Source organism: Portunus trituberculatus, chromosome 39 (genome assembly GCF_017591435.1).
Source record: "Portunus trituberculatus isolate SZX2019 chromosome 39, ASM1759143v1, whole genome shotgun sequence".
Taxonomy (NCBI): Eukaryota; Metazoa; Arthropoda; class Malacostraca; order Decapoda; family Portunidae; genus Portunus; species Portunus trituberculatus.
This window is the reverse complement of record NC_059293.1, coordinates 1,723,162-1,742,496: the sequence shown is the minus strand read 5'-3', so window position 1 is coordinate 1,742,496 and position 19,335 is coordinate 1,723,162. Positions and strand designations below refer to the sequence as shown.

At 41.0% G+C, this 19,335-nt stretch overlaps 1 protein-coding gene across 1 annotated transcript in view; it reads right to left on the bottom strand.

Moving 5' to 3' along the window:
- The window catches only part of LOC123515506 (sodium- and chloride-dependent glycine transporter 2-like), a 31,375-nt gene extending 19,605 nt beyond the window's left edge, over positions 1–11,770 (bottom strand). Inside the window, exons 1-6 of the mRNA XM_045274177.1 lie at positions 11,642–11,770; positions 10,062–10,262; positions 8,393–8,527; positions 3,058–3,201; positions 1,696–1,903; positions 1,364–1,557 (exon numbers count right to left, since the gene is read on the bottom strand). Of these exons, the coding sequence (XP_045130112.1) occupies positions 1,364–1,557; positions 1,696–1,903; positions 3,058–3,201; positions 8,393–8,527; positions 10,062–10,245 (865 nt within the window). The 5' untranslated portion in view covers positions 10,246–10,262; positions 11,642–11,770. The remainder of the gene's footprint in view (positions 1–1,363; positions 1,558–1,695; positions 1,904–3,057; positions 3,202–8,392; positions 8,528–10,061; positions 10,263–11,641) is intronic.
- Positions 11,771–19,335: the final 7,565 nt, after the last annotated feature.

Sequence of the window (19,335 nt, the reverse complement as noted above, 5' to 3'; positions counted from 1 at the left end):
TGGATTGGGCAAGTATGAGAGGCACAGTTCCTCTGTTTAATGAGCCTTTTAATACTGGGCGTCATCCGTGGGGGCATCAGATGGGTGCACTGTGACGCTCTCTGCTGGGAAGTAGCAGTGGAAGGCTTTTGTTGTTGTGGTAGCAAAGTTGTGCCACTTGGTGTGTACGTCATCTACTTCTAAGACCTCGTTCCAAGGGTGTTGTGTTACCCATTGTCCAAACATTCTGAGGGCAGAGTCAGGCATAGGTCGGTAAGTCTTGATAACCTTGGAGTGCGGAGGTGAGGTGGTGGGTGAGGGCCACCACAATATGGAGGGGTGTGTGCTGCAGCCAATGGGGAGTAGCGGGCGAAGGGACGAGTAGTGATGATTTAGGTCAGTCAGGATAAGGTCGAGTTTTGCTTGTTGGTGAGTGGAGAATTCAATTATTTGCGTTAGTGTAGCTGGTGTAATATTTCACTCACATCTAGTCTGTTAAAGTCCCCGTAAATAACCAGCTTAGAAGCAGGATACTTTCTCCTGAGGGTATCAGCTGTGTTGATGATATGCTCAGTAAGTAATTGTGCTGTGGGGGTACATGGAGGGTGGTATGCAACACAGAGGATAATGGAGGCTGTATCTCGAGTGTGGGAAGATGGAGTCACACGTACTCTACTCTGGGTGAGACAACCACCGGGAGGTGTGAGGGGCTGAAGGTGGATCGGCAATAAACCGCCATTCCCCTTCCTCTTCGCTCTGACCTAACATGGTGGAAGACTTGAATGTTTTGCACCATATCCACTTCAGGTATTATTTGCCACAGCTCAGTAATCGGCACAATGTCCTTACAGATTGATCTTACTGATACAACCAACTCGTTGAACCACAGGAGAGGTATTTCTACTTGCGTGTATTACCTTGCTTTCGCTTGCCGGGTTTATCTGTCTCTGTTTGTCACCGTAACCCTGATGGGACGCACCACACTTGATCCACGATTCCGAAAAAGTTTGAGTGTTTTTAGGCACTAGATGGTTTTAAGTGATGGGTACCCTGCTCCTCGCTTGTGTCGGAGTAGATAGTCCAGCCCGTAGCAGAAGACTAGGGTGCACATTGTCTAGATTGAAATTTCATGATGCCTTGTGTGTTCCTCTTGCACTGTGTGAGATATTGACTGTGTCCTTATTCTTATTACTTTTACTGTACTCAGAGAACGATTTAGTTAAATTGCATTGATTTTTCAATTGGATTACCGTTACATGTATGATTCTAATCGAATGTCATAATATTTTGATGGGAAAAAACTATTCTGACGTACAGTCTACTCTCAGCTGTCACGTGATATGATGTAATAATAATGTTGTCTTTCAAAGTCTTGTCTGCTTACCCCTGCCGAAGAGAATGATGAGGACGACGTAGGGGAAGAGGGCGGTGAAGTAAACAACCTTGCCGGAACTCTTGACGCCCTTTACCATGCAGGCAAAGACTAAGAGCCAAGCCAGTGCCAGACACCCCACCAGCTCCCATTGCATCCCACCCATGTCCTTCCATGTCTTGCCTGTCACACGCAACACGCGGTTCCTAGGAAAGAAACCGCATTCTTTACCATCTGTCAGAGAATTCAGTAATGGATTCCCTATACTCGTATAGTCAACAGTCTTGAATCTTTCGTGATTACAGCGTCAATTCTTGAATCCTCGCTGAATTTGCCCTGTTTACCTGTAGTAGTCTTCACTCGGAGTTAGTCGGCGCACAGCTCCATCAGCGACCACAAAACTGACGTTGTCATTTCCGTCAAAACAATGTGAATCATTGAAAGGCACAAGATTCACCAAGCCACAGTATGCTTCTGGTTCAAGGCACGTTTGATTGTAGTAAAACATAGACATATTCTTGCACACTTTATCCTCCTGTAGTAGGTAACATTCTAGAAAGGATAGACTTTGTCAATGTATGGATATGGACGTTGAAAATCATTAAAAATCTATTCTTAATATTAGTAAACAAGAATCATAATCAATTAATAACGATAATGGTTCTCGTAGCCTTCTTTTCAATCTAAGCTGAGTTCCATGATCTGTGAATAAGTAATGATATTAACCCGTACAGCGTCAGGAGATCCGAGACTTCGTGATTTCGCCAGTGCTGGCCACATCATGGATTTTTTTTTTTTGCTTAACCAGTCTTAAATGATGTGAAACAAATGAAAATGACAGTCATTCCTCCCAGAACTGACTGGAAGTGGTATTAATTGGTGCGAGATGTTTTGCGCTAAGGTTAGCGACTTAGCAAAGCCTTATGTGACTAGTTTATTCGCTTCCTCGTTTCTCACCAGTCGATCCTCAAGTTGGACACATGCATAATATCGTTCCTGAGTTAAAAGAAAAACAATATGTCATGTTTTGCTGTTTGGGAGTGTTTGTGGCTAAAAATAGACACGAGATATCGTGATGGAGTGTTGCCTTTCGTGGTGCATATATTTTCCGAGTAATATGTACTTGTTTTTCCTTATAACAAAGCGATTGGAAAATTCTTATTTATGCCATACAAAGTTTTCACTACCACAATATAACAGTTACCAAAAACAACTGAAATGGTAAGAGTAAGTAATGGAAATTACGCTTCGTTCATATTAGCGGAGTTGAGGCGTCAGTTTCCAGCTACACCGAGCTAAAGGCAGCAGAAACTGCTAAAGTTCAGATATGTAATAAATAAATACAAGAAGCATTCATGTTAGCAGGGACGAGGAGGCAGCATGAGCAATGTCTACAGTGCATGATGGCAGTATAATGGTAGGTTTTGAGGACGCAATACCTCCGAAAACACGAGGAAGCTCGCCGACGTATCTCATACGTCTCTGACGCCCGGTTCGCTCAGAGTAGCCGACGTATCTCGTACGTCTCTGACGCTGTACAGGTTAATGGAATGGAACTTCACTTGTTTAATGGGTTCCAAGCATTTTCCCAGTAGACGTTTATGAAACTATTGCATTTCAAACACACGTTACTCCGAAATAATAAAAAAAAAAAATAATAATAATGGGTATGGAAAACAGACTTCATTGTAGGTAATAGGACAAACCTGGTGTATTGAAGTCATTGTGGCAGCCTGTCCAAGGCAGCTCGCTGGTGAAGGAGGCGAATGTATAAAAGAGTGCCCAGGCTAAGATGACGTTGTAGTAGATGGTGACGAGAGCAGATACTATTACCATTCCCCAGCCGAGCCCTGGCAAAAAAGAAAAGCATTAAAAAAAGTTAAATATAGTAATAACAATGTATCTATAATTGGCCGCACGTTACTATGAGAGGTCTCAGCTGGGTTTTTTTTTTAATATAGGGGAGAGAGCCAGCCAAGGGCAAAAAAAAAAAAAATTAAAAAAGGCCCACCTGAGTGCTGGCTCTCTAAAAACTGGTAAAGCGTCAGCCAAAATTGGGGAGCAAATACCTTGATACCTCCCTCTTAAAAGAAGACAAGTCGTAGGAAGTCGCAAATACAGATGCAGGGAGGTAGTTCCAGAGTTTACCAGTGGAAGAGATAAATGATTGAGAATACTGGTTAACTCTTCCGTTAGAGAGTTGGACAGAATAGGGATGAGAGGAAGAAGAAAGCCTTGTGCAACGAGGCCGCAGGAGGAGGGGAGGAATGCAGTTAGCAAGATTAGTAGAACAGTTAGCATGAAAATAGCGATAAAAGATAGAAAGAGATGCAACATTTCGGCGGTGAGAAAGAGGCAGAAGACAGTTAGTCAGAGGAGGGGAGTTGATGAGGCGAAAAGCTTTAGATTCCACCCTATCTAGTAAAACTGTGTGACTGGAACCCCCCCCCTCAAACATGCGGAGAGTACTCCATTCAGGGCGGATAAGGCCCTTATACAGAGTAAGCAGTTGGAGGGTGAGAAAAACTGGCGGAGACGCCTCAGAACACCTAACTTTATAGAAGCTGTTTTAGCAAGAGATGAGATGTGAAGTTTCCAGTTAAGATTATGAGCAAAGGACAGACCGAGGATATTCATTGTGGAAGAGGAGACAGTTGAGTGTCATTGAAGAAGAGGGATAGTTGTCTGGAAGGTTGTGTCGAGTTGATAGATGGAGGAATTGAGTTTTGAGGCATTGAAAACTACTAGATTTTCTCTGCCCCAATCGGAAATCTTAGAAAGATCGGAAGTCAGGCGTTCTGTGGCGTCCCTGCGTGATCTGTTGATTTCCTGAAGGGTTGGTCGTCTCTGAAAGGACGTGGAAAGATGTAGGGTGGTATCATCAGCGTAGGAGTGGATAGGGCAAGAAGTTTGGTTAAGAAGGTCATTAATGAATAATAGAAAGAGAGTGGGTGACAGGACAGAACCCTGAGGAACACCACTATTAATAGATTTAGGAGAAGAACAGTGGCCGTCTACCACAGCAGCAATAGAACGGTCGGAAAGGAAACTTGAGATAAAGTTGCAGAGAGAAGGATAGAAGCCGTAGGAGGGCAGTTTTGAAATCAAAGCTTTATGCCAGACTCTATCAAAAGCTTTTGATATGTCTAACGCTACAGCAAAAGTTTCACCGAAATCTCTAAAAGAGGATGACCAAGACTCAGTAAGGAAAGCCAGAAGATCACCAGTAGAGCGACCTTGACGGAAGCCATACTGGCGATCAGACAGAAGATTGTGAAGTGACAGATGTTTGAGAATCTTCCTATTCAGGATAGATTCAAAAACTTTAGACAAGCAAGAGATTAAAGCTATAGGACGGTAGTTTGAGGGGTTAGAACGGTCACCCTTTTTAGAAACAGGCTGAATGTAGGCAAACATCTAGCAGGAAGGAAAGGTAAAAGTCGATAGACAAAGTTGGAAGAGTTTGGCCAGGCAAGGTGCAAGCACAGAAGCACAGTTTTTGAGAACAATAGGAGGGACCCCATCAGGTCCATAAGCCTTCCGAGGGTTTAGGCCAGCAAAGGCATGGAAAACATCATTACGAAGAATTTTGATTGTAGACATGAAATAGTCAGAGGGAGGAGGAGAGGGAGGAACAAGCCCATAATCGTCCAAGGTGGAGTTGTGAGCAAAGGTTTGAGAAAAGAGTTCAGCTTTAGAGACAGAAGAGATGGCAGTGGTGCCATCAGGATGAAATAAAGGAGGAAAGATGAAGAAGTGAAGTTATTTGAGATGTTTTTGGCTAGATGCCAGAAGTCACGAGGGAGTTTGAGTTTGAAAGATTTTGACATTTTCTATTTATGAAGAGTGTTTGGCAAGTTGAAGAACAGACTTGGCATGATTCCGGGCAGAGATATAAAGTGCATGAGATTCAGGAGATGGAAGGCTCAAGTACCTTTTGTGGGCAACCTCTCTATCATGTATAGCACGAGAACAGGCTGAGTTAAACCAAGGTTTAGAAGGTTTAGGTTGAGAAAAGAATGAGGAATGTACGCCTCCATGCCAGACACTATCACCTCTGTTATGCGTTCAGCACAAAGAGATGGGTCTCTGACACGGAAGCAGTAATCATTCCAGGAAAATCAGCATAATACCTCCTCAGGTCCCCCAACTGGCAGAGGCAAAACGCCAGAGGCACCTTCGCTTTGGGGATCCTGTGGAGGATTGGAGAAATAGGACAAGATACAGAAATGAGATTGTGATCGGAGGAGCCCAACGGAGATGAAAGGGTGACAGCATAAGCAGAAGGATTAGAGGTGAGGAAGAGATCAAGAATGTTGGGCGTGTCTCCAAGACGGTCAGGAATACGAGTAGGGTGTTGCACCAGTTGCTCTAGGTCATGGAGGATAGCAAAGTTGAAGGCTAGTTCACCAGGATGGTCAGTGAAGGGAGAGGAAAGCCAAAGCTGGTGGTGAACATTGAAATCTCCAAGAATGGAAATCTCAGCGAAAGGGTAGAGGGACAGAATGTGCTCCACTTTGGAAGTTAAGTAGTCGAAGAAATTTACTATAGTCAGAAGAGTTAGGGAGAGATAAACAGCACAGATGAATTTAGTTTGAGAGTGACTGTTAAGTCGAAGCCAGATGGTGGAAAATTCGGAAGATTCAAGAGCGTGGGCACGAGAGCAAGTTAAGTCGTTGCGTACATAGACGCAACATCCAGCTTTGGAATGAAAATGAGAATAGAGAAAGTAGGAGGGAACAGAGAAGGGCTACTGTCAGTTGCCTCAGACAGCTGTGTTTCGGTGAGGAAAAGAAGATGAGGTTTAGTAGAGGAGAGGTGGTGTTCTACAGATTGAAAATTAGATCTAAGACCGAATGTTGCAGAAGTTAATGTAGAAAAAGTTGAGGGAGGTGTCAAGGCATTTGTGGTCTTCAACAAGAGGGTGTCCGACCTGGGGACATTTTGGTCCCCTCCCAGAGGGGACTCAGAGGCATTGTTTATTTGGGTCCCATTTTGTTTTAAATTTTGATTTTCAAGTGAATGGTGTATGTGTGGTAAGTGCATGTAGTTTTGTGTGAAGAAGGAGAGTTGTCTTTAAAGGGCAGGTTGTGACTGCCCCCTTGAGTTGTGAGACACAAAGGGAAACGTACAGCGACACCACAACTAGCTTTAATGGAAGGTTCACAGCACCCTCTGAACTAGTGCTATTAGATCTCACTGGGAGTAAGTTATTGTTTCGGTACGTGCAGAGCTCGCATAGGGGCTTAAAACCAACGAGCCAAATTCATCATTGCTGATGTAAGTGCTAATCAGGGACTGTTTCGTCACCGTGACTCACAAAGTCCACAAAGAAGGTTGTCCCATACGAACATTTCTTTCTGAAATTAACACCTTCAACTATAATTTGGTAAAATTCTTTGTTTCAATATTGTCTCACTTAACCGCTAATGAATATACAGTCAGGAAATCGGGTACTTTTGTTAAGGATTAAATGAAACTTAGATTACCAACAGCTATCTATATGGTTAGCTTTAACGTCAAATTACTTTTTTCTATTAATATAGCCTCAATAGAGATCATTGACATCTGCATAGTGAAATGCAAAGATTCCTTACCTTATAAACCTTAATGTTCTGCAATTCAGATCTTTATTGGAACTAGCTTTAAAACAATAAGTATTCATTTTCAATAACAAGTTGTACCAACAAGTTGATTAGCTGGCAACGGGCTTCCTCCCCCACTTTCCATTGGTCCTACCTTGGCAAATTGCTTCATGTTCTTTAATGAGCCTATTTGGCAAAAAAACTGGCACAAAACTTTGATTTCCAAACTGCCCTCCAACGGTTTATATCCTTCTCTCTGCATCTTTATCTCAAATTTCCTTTCTGACCGTGGTAGACGGCCACTGTTCTTCTCCCAGATATATTAACAGTGGTGTTCTTCATTGTTCTGCCACTCTCTTTCCATTATTTATCAATGATCTTCTTAACCAAACTTCTTGCCCTCTCCACTCCTACTTTGATGATACCACCCTACATCTTTCCATGTCCTTTCAGAGACAACCAACCCTTCAGTAAGTCAAATCACGTAGGGACGCCACAGAACGCCTGACTTCTAATCTTTCTAAGATTTCTGATTTGGGCAGAGTAAACTTAGTAGTGTTCAATGCCTCTAAAACTCAATTCCTCCATCTATCAACTTGACACAACCTTTCCTGATAACTTTCTCCTCTTCTTCAATGACACTGAATATCCTCTGTCTGTCCTTTACCAATCTTAATTGGAAACTTCACATCTCATCTCTTGCTAAAATAGCTTCAATTAAGTTAAGCGTTCTGTGGTGTCTCCGCAAGTTTTTATCCCCCATCCAACTGTTAACTCTGAATTATACAAGGGCATTATCCGTCCTTGTATGGAGTACTCTTCGCATGTTTGGGGGGGTTCCACTCACACAATTTTATTAGATAGGGTGGAATCAAAAGCTTTTTAGCCTCATCAACTCCCTTCCTTTGACTGACTGTCTTCAGTTTCTTTCTCACTGCAGAAATGTTGCATCTTTTTCTATCCTTTATCGTTATTTTCATGCAAACTGCTTTAGTGATCTTGCTATTTGCATGCCTCCCCTCCTCTTGCAGCCTCGCTGCTTAAGGGTTCTTTTTCCTCTCACTCTCTAATGCAAGAGTTAACCAGTATTTTCAATCATTCATACCTTTCTCTGGAAAACTCTGGAACTCCGTGCTTGCTTCTGTATTTCCATCTTCCTACAACATGACTTCTTTTAAGAGGAGACATTTGTCCCTGTTTTCTGGTTAACTCCTCTTCTATCTTTTAGGGAAGTTACAGTTTAAGTGGCCCTTTTTTAGATATTTTGTTGCCCTTGATAAGGGCTTGTATGAAAAAAAAAATATATATATATATATATATATATATATATATATATATATATATATATATATATATATATATATATCAATAAATTAAATCTGGAACATACCAGTTATGCAGTTCACTCAGAAAACTTCAGCATTCTGTGAATGGTTCTGGGTGACTGGTCACTCACCCGCAAGGATTGGTGTCATCTTGGGGAAAATTATGTTGGGTCCTAAACTTGTGTACTGTCCCAGCGCCAGCTCCATAAAGAACAGTGGCAACCCAGCGCACAGCAACATGATTACGTAAGGGATGAGGAATGCCGCTGGAAAAACATTAATAAAAACACTGAACAAAGTGCAACCACTCCCACGTAGTAACATTAACATCCTAATAATTATACATTGAAATTTTTGTGTGATTATTTTGACGATCGTCATTTACCTAATCTTTTCTGAAGATGAGGAAATAAATGTACATATCGGTAGTTTAGAATCCATAAGAGTACACTTTACAAAAAATAAGAAAAACAAAGCTGGTGGTTTGAGAGTAGAGAAGTCACTTGTCTTATTCAAGCCCCGTACACACTATGCATCATGTATCATGCCACGTGATGCAGTAGTGGTGTTGAAAAAAATTACTAGCGGCCAAACTGTACTGCAACACTGCTCACTTGTTCTCGGCAACTTCTCGGTTCTCGCGCGCTAGCTGCGCTCAGTGACAGTTCAACTTTCATGTTTCCAAACTTGCAATCCTGACGTTTCTCATTTCATACTGTTTGGACCAAATTTTGCAAACTGTACATTGCGGGTTGAAGACATCACAAAAAAGCTGCACACACTGAAGACACAATTCAACCGGGAAATGTCTGCAATCAAAGCATCACAAAAGTCTGGAGCAGGCACGGAAGATATCTACATACCAAAGCTATGGTGTTTTGATGAGCTGCGTTTCCTGGCTGCGAGAACAAGTGAGCAGTGTTGCAGTACAGTTTGGCCGCTAGTAATTTTTTTCAACAACACTACTGCATACATGATGCATGTGTGTACGGGGCTTTAGAAACAGGTTGATTTTAATCAAACCTCCGTTCTGGACAGATGGGTGTTCGTAAAGTGAGATAGGAAAGTTTGACCAGTGATGGAAACTATCTGAAAGTACAATTTCGGAGATTGCTATGAGGAATTCCATCATGGTCGTGAAAGACTTCTGAAGATCGAGGCCAGAGCACGGCATGGAAAACACCGTGACAAAGAGTTGCTATGGTATGCATGATAGAGTCATGAGGGATGACCAAGGAAAGGAATGAGTCCAGAATCATTAAATGTGGATTTATCACCAAAGTTCTAAGACAGCAAATCATCTTAAGATACAAAGAAAGAGGTAACAGAGGAAAACAGAGAAAATATAAAAAATAGTTGGAAATAGCAAATACCAGAAGTTACGTGTAAATGAACTGTCTGGCTGATAAAAGGCGAGTTGGAGACGAGAATGGGAATGCCTTCTGACACAGATATATAGGAAATCTGCAATGGAAAGGTGAAGAAACGAAATTTATGAGACTGAAATATTTGTTTTGCTGCGTGTCGTATGTTGGAAGGAGAAGAGTACTTGTTGAGATTCTAGTTGTGTGTTTCTGAGCAGTCTCTGTATTCTGGACAGTGCGAAAGCAAGATGAGATGCAGAAGTTGATATACAGTACTCTCTAAACTTGATTCTAGGAACACTGCAGTTAGATACTATACTGCACAATGCTGAAAGATTAAATATAACCCATTATAACATGGAAACTAGGCAAATATTAAGAAATGAATGATTTCTTACTGAATTGAAAGACACCTGCCAAATTACAGCTTCCTCACCTCCACCATTCTTGTAGGCCAGGTAGGGGAACCTCCACACGTTGCCGAAGCCGACCGCGTATCCAAGGCAAGAAAGGAAAAATTCGCACTGGTTCCCCCACATGCCTCTCTCTTCTTCATCTTTGTCCTGCTTCATCATTACTTTCTCCTCCTCTGAGGAGGAAGGGTTCGTTTTCTTGTCCATCTGCCCTTTGGTTCTTCCTGAGAAAGGAGTCACTATCTTGTTCATCTTCCTACTTTTATTCCTTAGTCTGCACCTCTCATGAAAGTAATGATCACAGTTTATTCATCCGTTGAATGAAATTATATAATCTCAATGGTGATATATTCTTTATTCAGAAGGTGAACAAAACGTGTGCACTAAGAAACCTCCGTATTGAAAAACAAGAATTGACTGAATGATTGATGGATTGATGTAATGGAGGCGTGACATCACTGCCGATAATTAGTGCTGCTTATAACTTGATAAAATATAGGCTTGAAATTTTGTTTGAATAGAAAGCAAGAAAAAAAATTATTGTTTGCAGGAAAATGTGTATAGTCCACGAAACATCAGAAGACACTTGAAACAAGCGAATTAGAAAACCAGATAAATGCAATATTTTCCTCCTATATAAAGATAAAAATATAACGCAAATTACTAAGAATTTTTTAGTATCTTTTGCCACAGTTCAGCTCATCGTAACACCATTTATTTTTTTGTCATTTTATTACCATACAGTCAATATTGAGTTATGTGATGCAAATGGCGCGTTTTGAGCGTTAGAGCTCCAACTGTACTGCTGTGGTGAGGAGAGGACATTTGCGTTTGAGTTGTGAGGCAGGAACCTTTGCTCGAAAATACGAAATACGGCAAAGCGTTGGGTCTGACGAAGAAATGTCATCATATAGAAAGGTACACAGTCTATGAGTTACTTCTAAGGTGGAGTTTTCGAGACCGAAATCTCAATTTTTTTATTCGTTCAACATCAAAATATGCTCGTGCCGAAACCATCGGTGCAGTCCGCAGAGGCCGGCGCAGCGGTGACTTGTAGAGACTCGCCGTCACAAAAAAAGAAATCTTCCTCTCAGTGAAGGCCTCTTTCCTGATTTATCAACACATTACAAATATTGAGTACTGACAAGGATTCTTCTTTCCTTCCCAGCCCAGTGTTGTGGCAAGAGCAGATTGTAAATATATCTACGTAGTGTCTATTCGATATCAAGTAACGCATTAAATTATAACATACGTAGTAGTAACAATAGAACTTCATTTAAGTATCTTTTACATACTAAAGCGAACAAGAATACGATTGTCGGTTAATGGAGACCAGGTATAGGTATGCGTCCCGTAGTATCCAAGGCTAAGTTTTTGTATGTGACTTTGATCAAAATATCTCTATGTCAAATCCAATCACGATAAAAATATAAGAGAGAAAAAAGTATAACGCTGACTGACTAATGTTAATGTATCTCTTAGAATTTCTAAGATCAAATTTCCATCATCATGAATAAGCGAGTCTTCTTTACTTCTCACTGTGAACCATTATTCCTTTTGTTGGTACCACACAAACATCTGCTGGAAAATGATCCATACTTACGTGGCTAAAATCTGTTGTGTTGAAGCAGACTTTCTACAAACGTTCTTCACTCTTATTCTGTATCTTTAGGCTCGGCCTGGTCACACACACTTCTTACCACCTTCATTCGCTTCTTTACTCCACACGACTGTTGAAACAATGATAATCATGTATAAGAACAGTTTATGACCACTAAAAGTCTCAGATTGTTCACAATACAACCCTTCTTAATCTAAGGTAATTCTGTTCATTCATGCCGCAATAGGATTAGGTTAAGTTGATTAGATGCCTTATCAGTGAATAGCTCAGCAATGTATTATGTGATATTATTAGGGCATAAATACCATACTCCAACTAACCGATGCGATACCAATTTCTTAACGTTAGGTTAGACAATTATTACTCTGCTCCATACAATATAATTATATGATAGGGTACAACTGAAGGTAAGAGTTCCGTCCAGCATTCTCTCTGGCCATGCTGTAGTTAGGAGTCAGTTTGGTGACCAGTAAAGAATGAAGGACGTTTTAAAGGTAATGAAAGCATTCTCTATTATGAGCATTACACATAAACCCTCGATTCAAAGTACAAGACCACATCAAAAGGAGGAAGCGAGAAAAGTGTCACTGAACTTTTATCTTCCAGCGGCCTTTTTCAAGAGTAAATAAAACCTTATCACTAGCTTCCGGCCTCACTCACGAGAGAGAGAGAGAGAGAGAGAGAGAGAGAGAGAGAGAGAGAGAGAGAGAGAGAGAGACCTGCAGGCAAAACACGAACGGTAAAAGTTAATTACTCTTTGTGTATATTTGACCTAAAGAAGGTAAATTTAGTCATGCACCATACTCTCACTTAAAAATGAAGCTGGGTTTTTTTTCGGTAGTTTTCGACCTGTTTTGAATGAATTTGTTTTTCGTTTCCGTCGCAAATCAATAGTTTTTTTATTCACTCTCTCTACAAAATAAAAGTTTATCCCCTCAAAAATTGATGTATTGCGATGAAAACGAAAAAAAGATATGTTTCATATTGATATGAAACCGACCAAACTGTACCTCAAGAAAATAGTTTCATTACGACAAAATAGCATAAAAATAAGTCCAAAATTTTGTGTTTTACCTCTATGGAAAGTACTTGCCGCCGCCTCTGGTCACCGCTGGCAACTTCAACCTATTAAAACTTACCTTGTTAACTAAAACTAACCTAACCCTAACTTTAACTTAACCTAACCTAACCTAACTTGGCTAACATAAATTATCCAAGCTAACGTAACCTAGTTAAGGCGACACGTACCCCTGTTACATCTTTCTCAGAACAAATGAGCTATATCTAACCCATTTCACCTGATCTACCTTAAGCAAACTAGCCTAACCTGACTAGATGTGCTGAGAAACTAATATAAAGATGTTACCTAAAGGGCCGCGCTGCACAGGCTGCTACCTCCCTCTTTTCTATTGCCCCTCTGTTTGGGACAGTCTGTGCGGCAGGAGCCACAGTTGGCACCAGAGAAAACGGCCGCCCCGAGGAAACTACGGAAGATGTCGCCTGTTCATCGAAGAGATCTTTTTACGATCATATTGTAGACGCTGTAGGCATTAATCATTGAAGAAATGAAGCTTTAAGGAGGCAAAAGGAGGAGAGAGGTAAAAAGAGGTTACAGAGTCTTGTGAGATTCAGGGATTACTATATATATGCATAGATGAAATTGATTCGGCAATCCAACACTTACCCCCACTCCCGTTGTGGTAGGCGTACTACCTTATATGGTTGTGAGGGACCATATCATAAACCCCATTGTTGTGCCCTGTTCCCCGCTTTAGAGGGTTTTACTTATTTACGTAACGATATGAGTTGCGCTCTTAATTCTCTTTGTAAAATCTGCCGATACAGTGGAAATACTGGAAGCGACACCCTGCCCGTTCAGAAATTTTCTATTGACTGATTCAAATCAAGTTGCTTTTCTCCACAAGCCGCGCTGAATGGCTTAATTCGTTATTTATTGTTTTATTGGTCAGTGGCTGCATGCTCGAACAAAAGAACCGATCACACGTGAGCAACTAATGTGCCAATACGCACACACGAACGAACACACCTGTTGTAGTCACTAATGTTTGTGAGGAGCTATAGCTGAGTCACTAGTGTCAAGCGTTCACGGACTCTCTCACACACTGTTTTCCCAGGTGGAGATTTCATAGACACGGCTAGATTTCTCCTTGTATTGTTATTGTACAATTATTAACCCTACGCTAAGACAGTAAGTATTATAGGCACTCACGGGTCCAGCTCCCGGCAGCCGCCAGGAAAGTAATGTCTGGTCCTGCTATCGCAAGCTTCCGTCTGCCTTTGGGCCGCCATCCTGTCCATCTTCCTCAGCAGTTCTATACTCACACCGTGACTCCGTGACAGTTCGTATATAGAACTCTTCCTACACATTTGTTACATTAGTTACAGTATCATGTAATTATGAATTTGAGAAATAAAACCTTTTATGGTACAAAATTTATATTCATGTTACTGTACTTAGTTATATGAAAAGTACATGTGCTTTAGCAAATAGAGATTCCCACACCAGCCTATGAAAGCAGAGGCTGACCTCAGCATGATCTCCCAATGGAGATGCATGAAAAGGAACAAGAATTTGAACTTATAGACACCTCCAGATGACACCAATCCAGTTCTCACAGCTATATGTGAAGAAGCAAAAAAATGATAATATACAATTTATGCACTAACACACCTGACGGCGTGCCCTTCAGTCCATCAGACGTACTGATGCGGCAGTGCATTAGCTCATTCCCCAAACCATGGTCAATCTTTAAAGATTGCTGTCATCGTTATGAACAATTTATGTATGGGTATGCATGGGTTGTAATTTCTCAGAATGAGAAGCTCTATATGATGAGAAGAGTAGGAAAAAACATGTCGATTATGGTGAAAGATTGTGAAAATACCAAGATTCCAACTGGAAAGTACAACAGAGAAATAACACTCAACTGAAATCTATACATGAGTCAGTGCAGACAGTCAGTGCAGACAAAAATTACAAATGAAAAAGTGGATGGGAGGAGACAACATACTCGAACAGCACATTATTTCTAAACACACACACGCGCTCGCGCTTACACACACACACACACACACACACACACACACACACACACACACACACACACACACACACACACACACACACACCGCGTAGTGTAGTGATTGACAAACTCGGCTCACAACCAAGATGGCCCGGGTTCGAGACCCGGGCGTAGCAAGCCCAGCGAGGTAAATGGGCGAGCCCCTTAATGTGTGGCCCCTGTTCACCTAACAGCAAATTAGGTACGAGATGTAATTCGAGTGGCTGTGGCTTGTCTTTCCTTGTGTGTGGTGCGTGGTGTGGCCTCAGTCCTACCCGAAGATCGGTCTAAACCAGTGGTTCTTTTTCAGTGCCTGTACCCCTTGATATCTCAGAAATATTTCTCGTACCCCCTCCAATACAAATACTATACAAACCTATGAAAGGGATTAGTGATAAAAACCTTGCTGATAAATTATTAGATTTTTTTATTACTGAATAAAGGCACTTTTTTTTTTATTTCAAATGAAAAGCGTCAATTAGTAGGATTCAACTTAAAAAAACATAACTTAAGAAATTGAGACAATTATAGTAAGACAAAGATTAGGAAAATATGTATTTCGCTTTCTCAACGTAAATATACGGTACCATTGCACTGGCTACCATGTCTCGTACCCCTAGGTTTAAGGTTTCGTACCCCTTGGGGGTACAGCTATCCCAGGTTAAGAACCACTGGGCTAAGCTCTTCTGGTAACCTGCCAGTCAAAGAAGAAAGAGAAAATAGGAAAAGATAATAGAATGAGAGGAATATAAACATTAAGGTGGAAGAGGAAAAATGGAAGAAAAGTAGAAAAACATAGTCCCATGTAGTAGAATTTTGGTAATCTTGATAGTATTAAACAGAGGCTCGACTCATACAGGAAAATGTAAACATAGAAATGAGAGACTTGGGAGGCACTTCAAAGGAATACAGATGAGGCACACATGGTCCTGACATGTGAAAAGGAAGGTAACTGCAGGCGAGGGGACACTCACAGGTCAAAACAGCTAAGGAATGCAGTGCTCATACCTCGCCTCGGATACCCGGATTGGGTCAAATATATGGTGGCACGCCTAGGGGCGTGTCTATATATTATTGTGGATTTGGTCAAGATATAATTTGCCAAGCCTAAGGGTGTGTCTGAGTAACATGTGTTACTGAGGATTGGGTCAAGATATATTGTCATGCTTAAGGGTGAGTGCGTATAACATGTGTATTGCTGCGGATTGGGTTAAAAAGTACACTGCCACACCTATGAGTGTGTTTTGTGTAAGAAATGCATATCTACTTGGAAAATAAGTGAATTAACAACCCAGGCTATAAAATAAGATGTAACTAAGGTAGAGGGAGCTGTTCCAGTCAAGAAAATAGACCAGAAGCTGAGAGAGTTGCAGAGTCCTGACCGGAGAGGCGTCAAAGGCGACATGGAGGAAATCACTCTTGTATTAGTAGGTGAAGCTTAAACAGTTGGCGATGCAGTCTTAGTGATTATCATTTCATGGATTTAAAGGAGGAAATAATATTTTAGGATGTTATAATTTTAGTATGTTTATATTTAAGATTTGTGTTTGATTTGATATGCTGTGTGATTTTGACTTGAATATGTTGAGATATTTTGACATTGAATTATGATGCTTGGATTTTTGACTAGAAACCTTTTGAGAACTTGTGACAAGTATATAGAAAGATAAATTGCCACTTGCTGAAGTAATTACTAATGATTATTCATGTACTTAGTTTTAATTTAGTTTAAATATAAAAACTTTTGCCGTATACAAATTATTGCATTGTGGTTATTATTATATATCTCACACAATCGTGCAATTGCAACTTGCAAGCACGAAACTCTGAACTTTTTCCGTAATGGGGAAGGCTGTCCGGGTGACCAGCAGACAACCGTGGTGAATTGCACACACAACACACACACACACACACACACACACACACACACACACAAACTTTCATCGATACCAAAGAAAGATATGTGCCTTGACGTAGATGAGTAAAGTTCGGAGTGAAAAATATAATCTCTCTCTCTCTCTCTCTCTCTCTCTCTCTCTCTCTCTCTCTCTCTCTCTCTCTCTCTCTACGCTTATTGATCACACTGCAGCTTACGCATTGCACATATTTGTTCAGTTGCTGATTCTGCCCGAGATAGAGGTTTAGCAGCAGATCCTCCTTCCCTTCACTGCCTCTATCTCAACTCAAAGTCGTCCACTTCCATACCTTGCACTAGGCAAGATGTTGTCATAAGCAAGGAAATACAGACTACCATCTCTTATGTCACCACAAGCCGAAGTGTAAGATCGCTGACGCAACTTTAAAAGTCACCTAAAACTAACTTGTGTGATTGTATTTATATACTGTCCGAAAATGTTAAATAAAGGAAACTTTTTCAATACAAAAGAAAAGGAAAATGATACCGGTATTACCAGTATATCTATATAAATATCTGCATGTATCATTGTTTCATATCGAAGAGGACTGCATGAATAAGTTTCAGGTTATCAATAGTACTTATACCGACTTCTTTGTTGATACCGTACATCCCTAATACACACTGCTGCTCTCTCTCTCTCTCTCTCTCTCTCTCTCTCTCTCTCTCTCTCTCTCTCTCTCTCTCTCTCTCTCTCACACACACACACACACACACACACACACACACACACACACACACACCGCGTAGTGTAGTGGTTAGCACGCTCGACTCACAATCGAGAGGCCCAGGTTCGAGTCCCGGAGAGCGGCGAGGCAAATGGGCAAGCCTCTTAATGTGTGGCCCCTGTTCACCTAGCAGTAAATAGGTACGGGATGTAACTTGAGGGGTTATGGCCTCGCTTTCCCGGTGTGTTTTGTGTGTGATGTGGTCTCAGTCCTACCCGAAGATCGGTCTATGAGCTATGAGCTCGCTCCGTAATGGGGAAGACTGGCTGGGTGACCAACAGGTGAGCCGAGGTGAATTACAGACACACACACACACACACACACACACACACACACACACACACACACACACACACACACACACACACATACACACACACACTGCTGCGCTCTTTCTCTTTCTCTCTCTCTCTCTCTCTCTCTCTCTCTCTCTCTCTCTCTCTCTCTCTCTCTCTCTCTCTCTCTCTCTCTCTCTCTCTCTCTCACACACACACACACACACACACACACACACTGCTCCTTTCTCAGACGCAGCAGCAGCAGCGGAAGCAGCAGCGGAAGCAGCAATAGCGACAGCAGCAGCAACAGCGGCAACAGCAGCAGCAGCAGCAGCAGCAGCAGCAGCAGCAACAGCAGCAGCAGCAGCAGCAGCAACAGGAGCACCAACGGCAACAACAGCAGCTACTCTGGCAGCAGCAACAGTAGCAGCAGCAACAACAGCAAGAGCAACGCGGACGCTAGAAGGATCCAGTTTCAGACGGACATTACGGATAAGTAGACGGACAACAAGACTGACGTATTTATGTCCAGTCTTTTCCGTCCAATTAAAACGAAGGAAAAAGTACTATAGTTCCAAACAGTATAATAACATTAAACATAGCACAGCTATGGTACTCCTATTTCTTTCCTTTTTACCTTCCTTCTTTATAAATTGTTTTACGCTTTTCCCTACTTCATTCATCCATCTTTTTATATTTTGTTTCGTCAGTTATCTTTGGTCCCTGTTATAACACATGGAATTTTCTTGAGGGTTAGGCGTCAGATCAAAAAAAATATTTATAAGATTAGAGTATGTGGATCGTGCCGTGACATGGTTTAAGTATTATCAAGTTCAAGTGTATGTCTGTGCATTATCTTAACTCGACAACAGGCATTTTAAACTGTCAGCGGCAACACTCGCTTCTCAGTGCTCACCTCTTTCCCTGACAGAAGGAGTCCATCTATGGTAAGATTTTTATTTGTCTCTCTAAGTTCTATGATAACTTTTGTTGTTCAGATAATACTCGAGCTGATCAGCTGATCATTTTTAAGAAACGTCCTGTATCTGCTGCGATTTTCAAGTAAATAGTTGATAAATGTGATTAAGGGGAGGCACAACAACTGAATGAAAAATATTCATAAAAAAAAAGGTTTTCAATATTTTTGTTTGAAACTTTTGCAATGAGCAATGGCACCATTTTCTGATATTATGGTAGTAGGTAGAACATTTTAGTTCATGACGTCGTGACGTCATGACGTCACAGCTTAAAAATTCACGTAAATTTTAATTTTCACTCTAGAGTTACCAAATTTTGCATGGTATTAGTAGAATAACATATTAACCTACACAAGACAGTTTTTTGCTAAATTCGTTTTAGTTCGTGAGAAACCGCTTTCGCAATTTCATGAAATAATGACGTCACTATTTTTTAGCTATATAACGTATCCAGAACAAGACTTTTCGAATTTCTTAAAACCCTGTCTTGGAAATGTAGACATACCCATTATGTACAAGTATGGTGAGTTTCATTTAGATCCATCAAGTTTTTGTGCACAGCTACTCATTGAAGTTAAAATTTGACGTTTTGAGATAAATGAGTTTAAAGTTTTGAGTATGACATATTATGTGGTAATTATCGAGGGATTCGATTTCTTTTAATGCATATGTACAACAAATATGTACTACACATG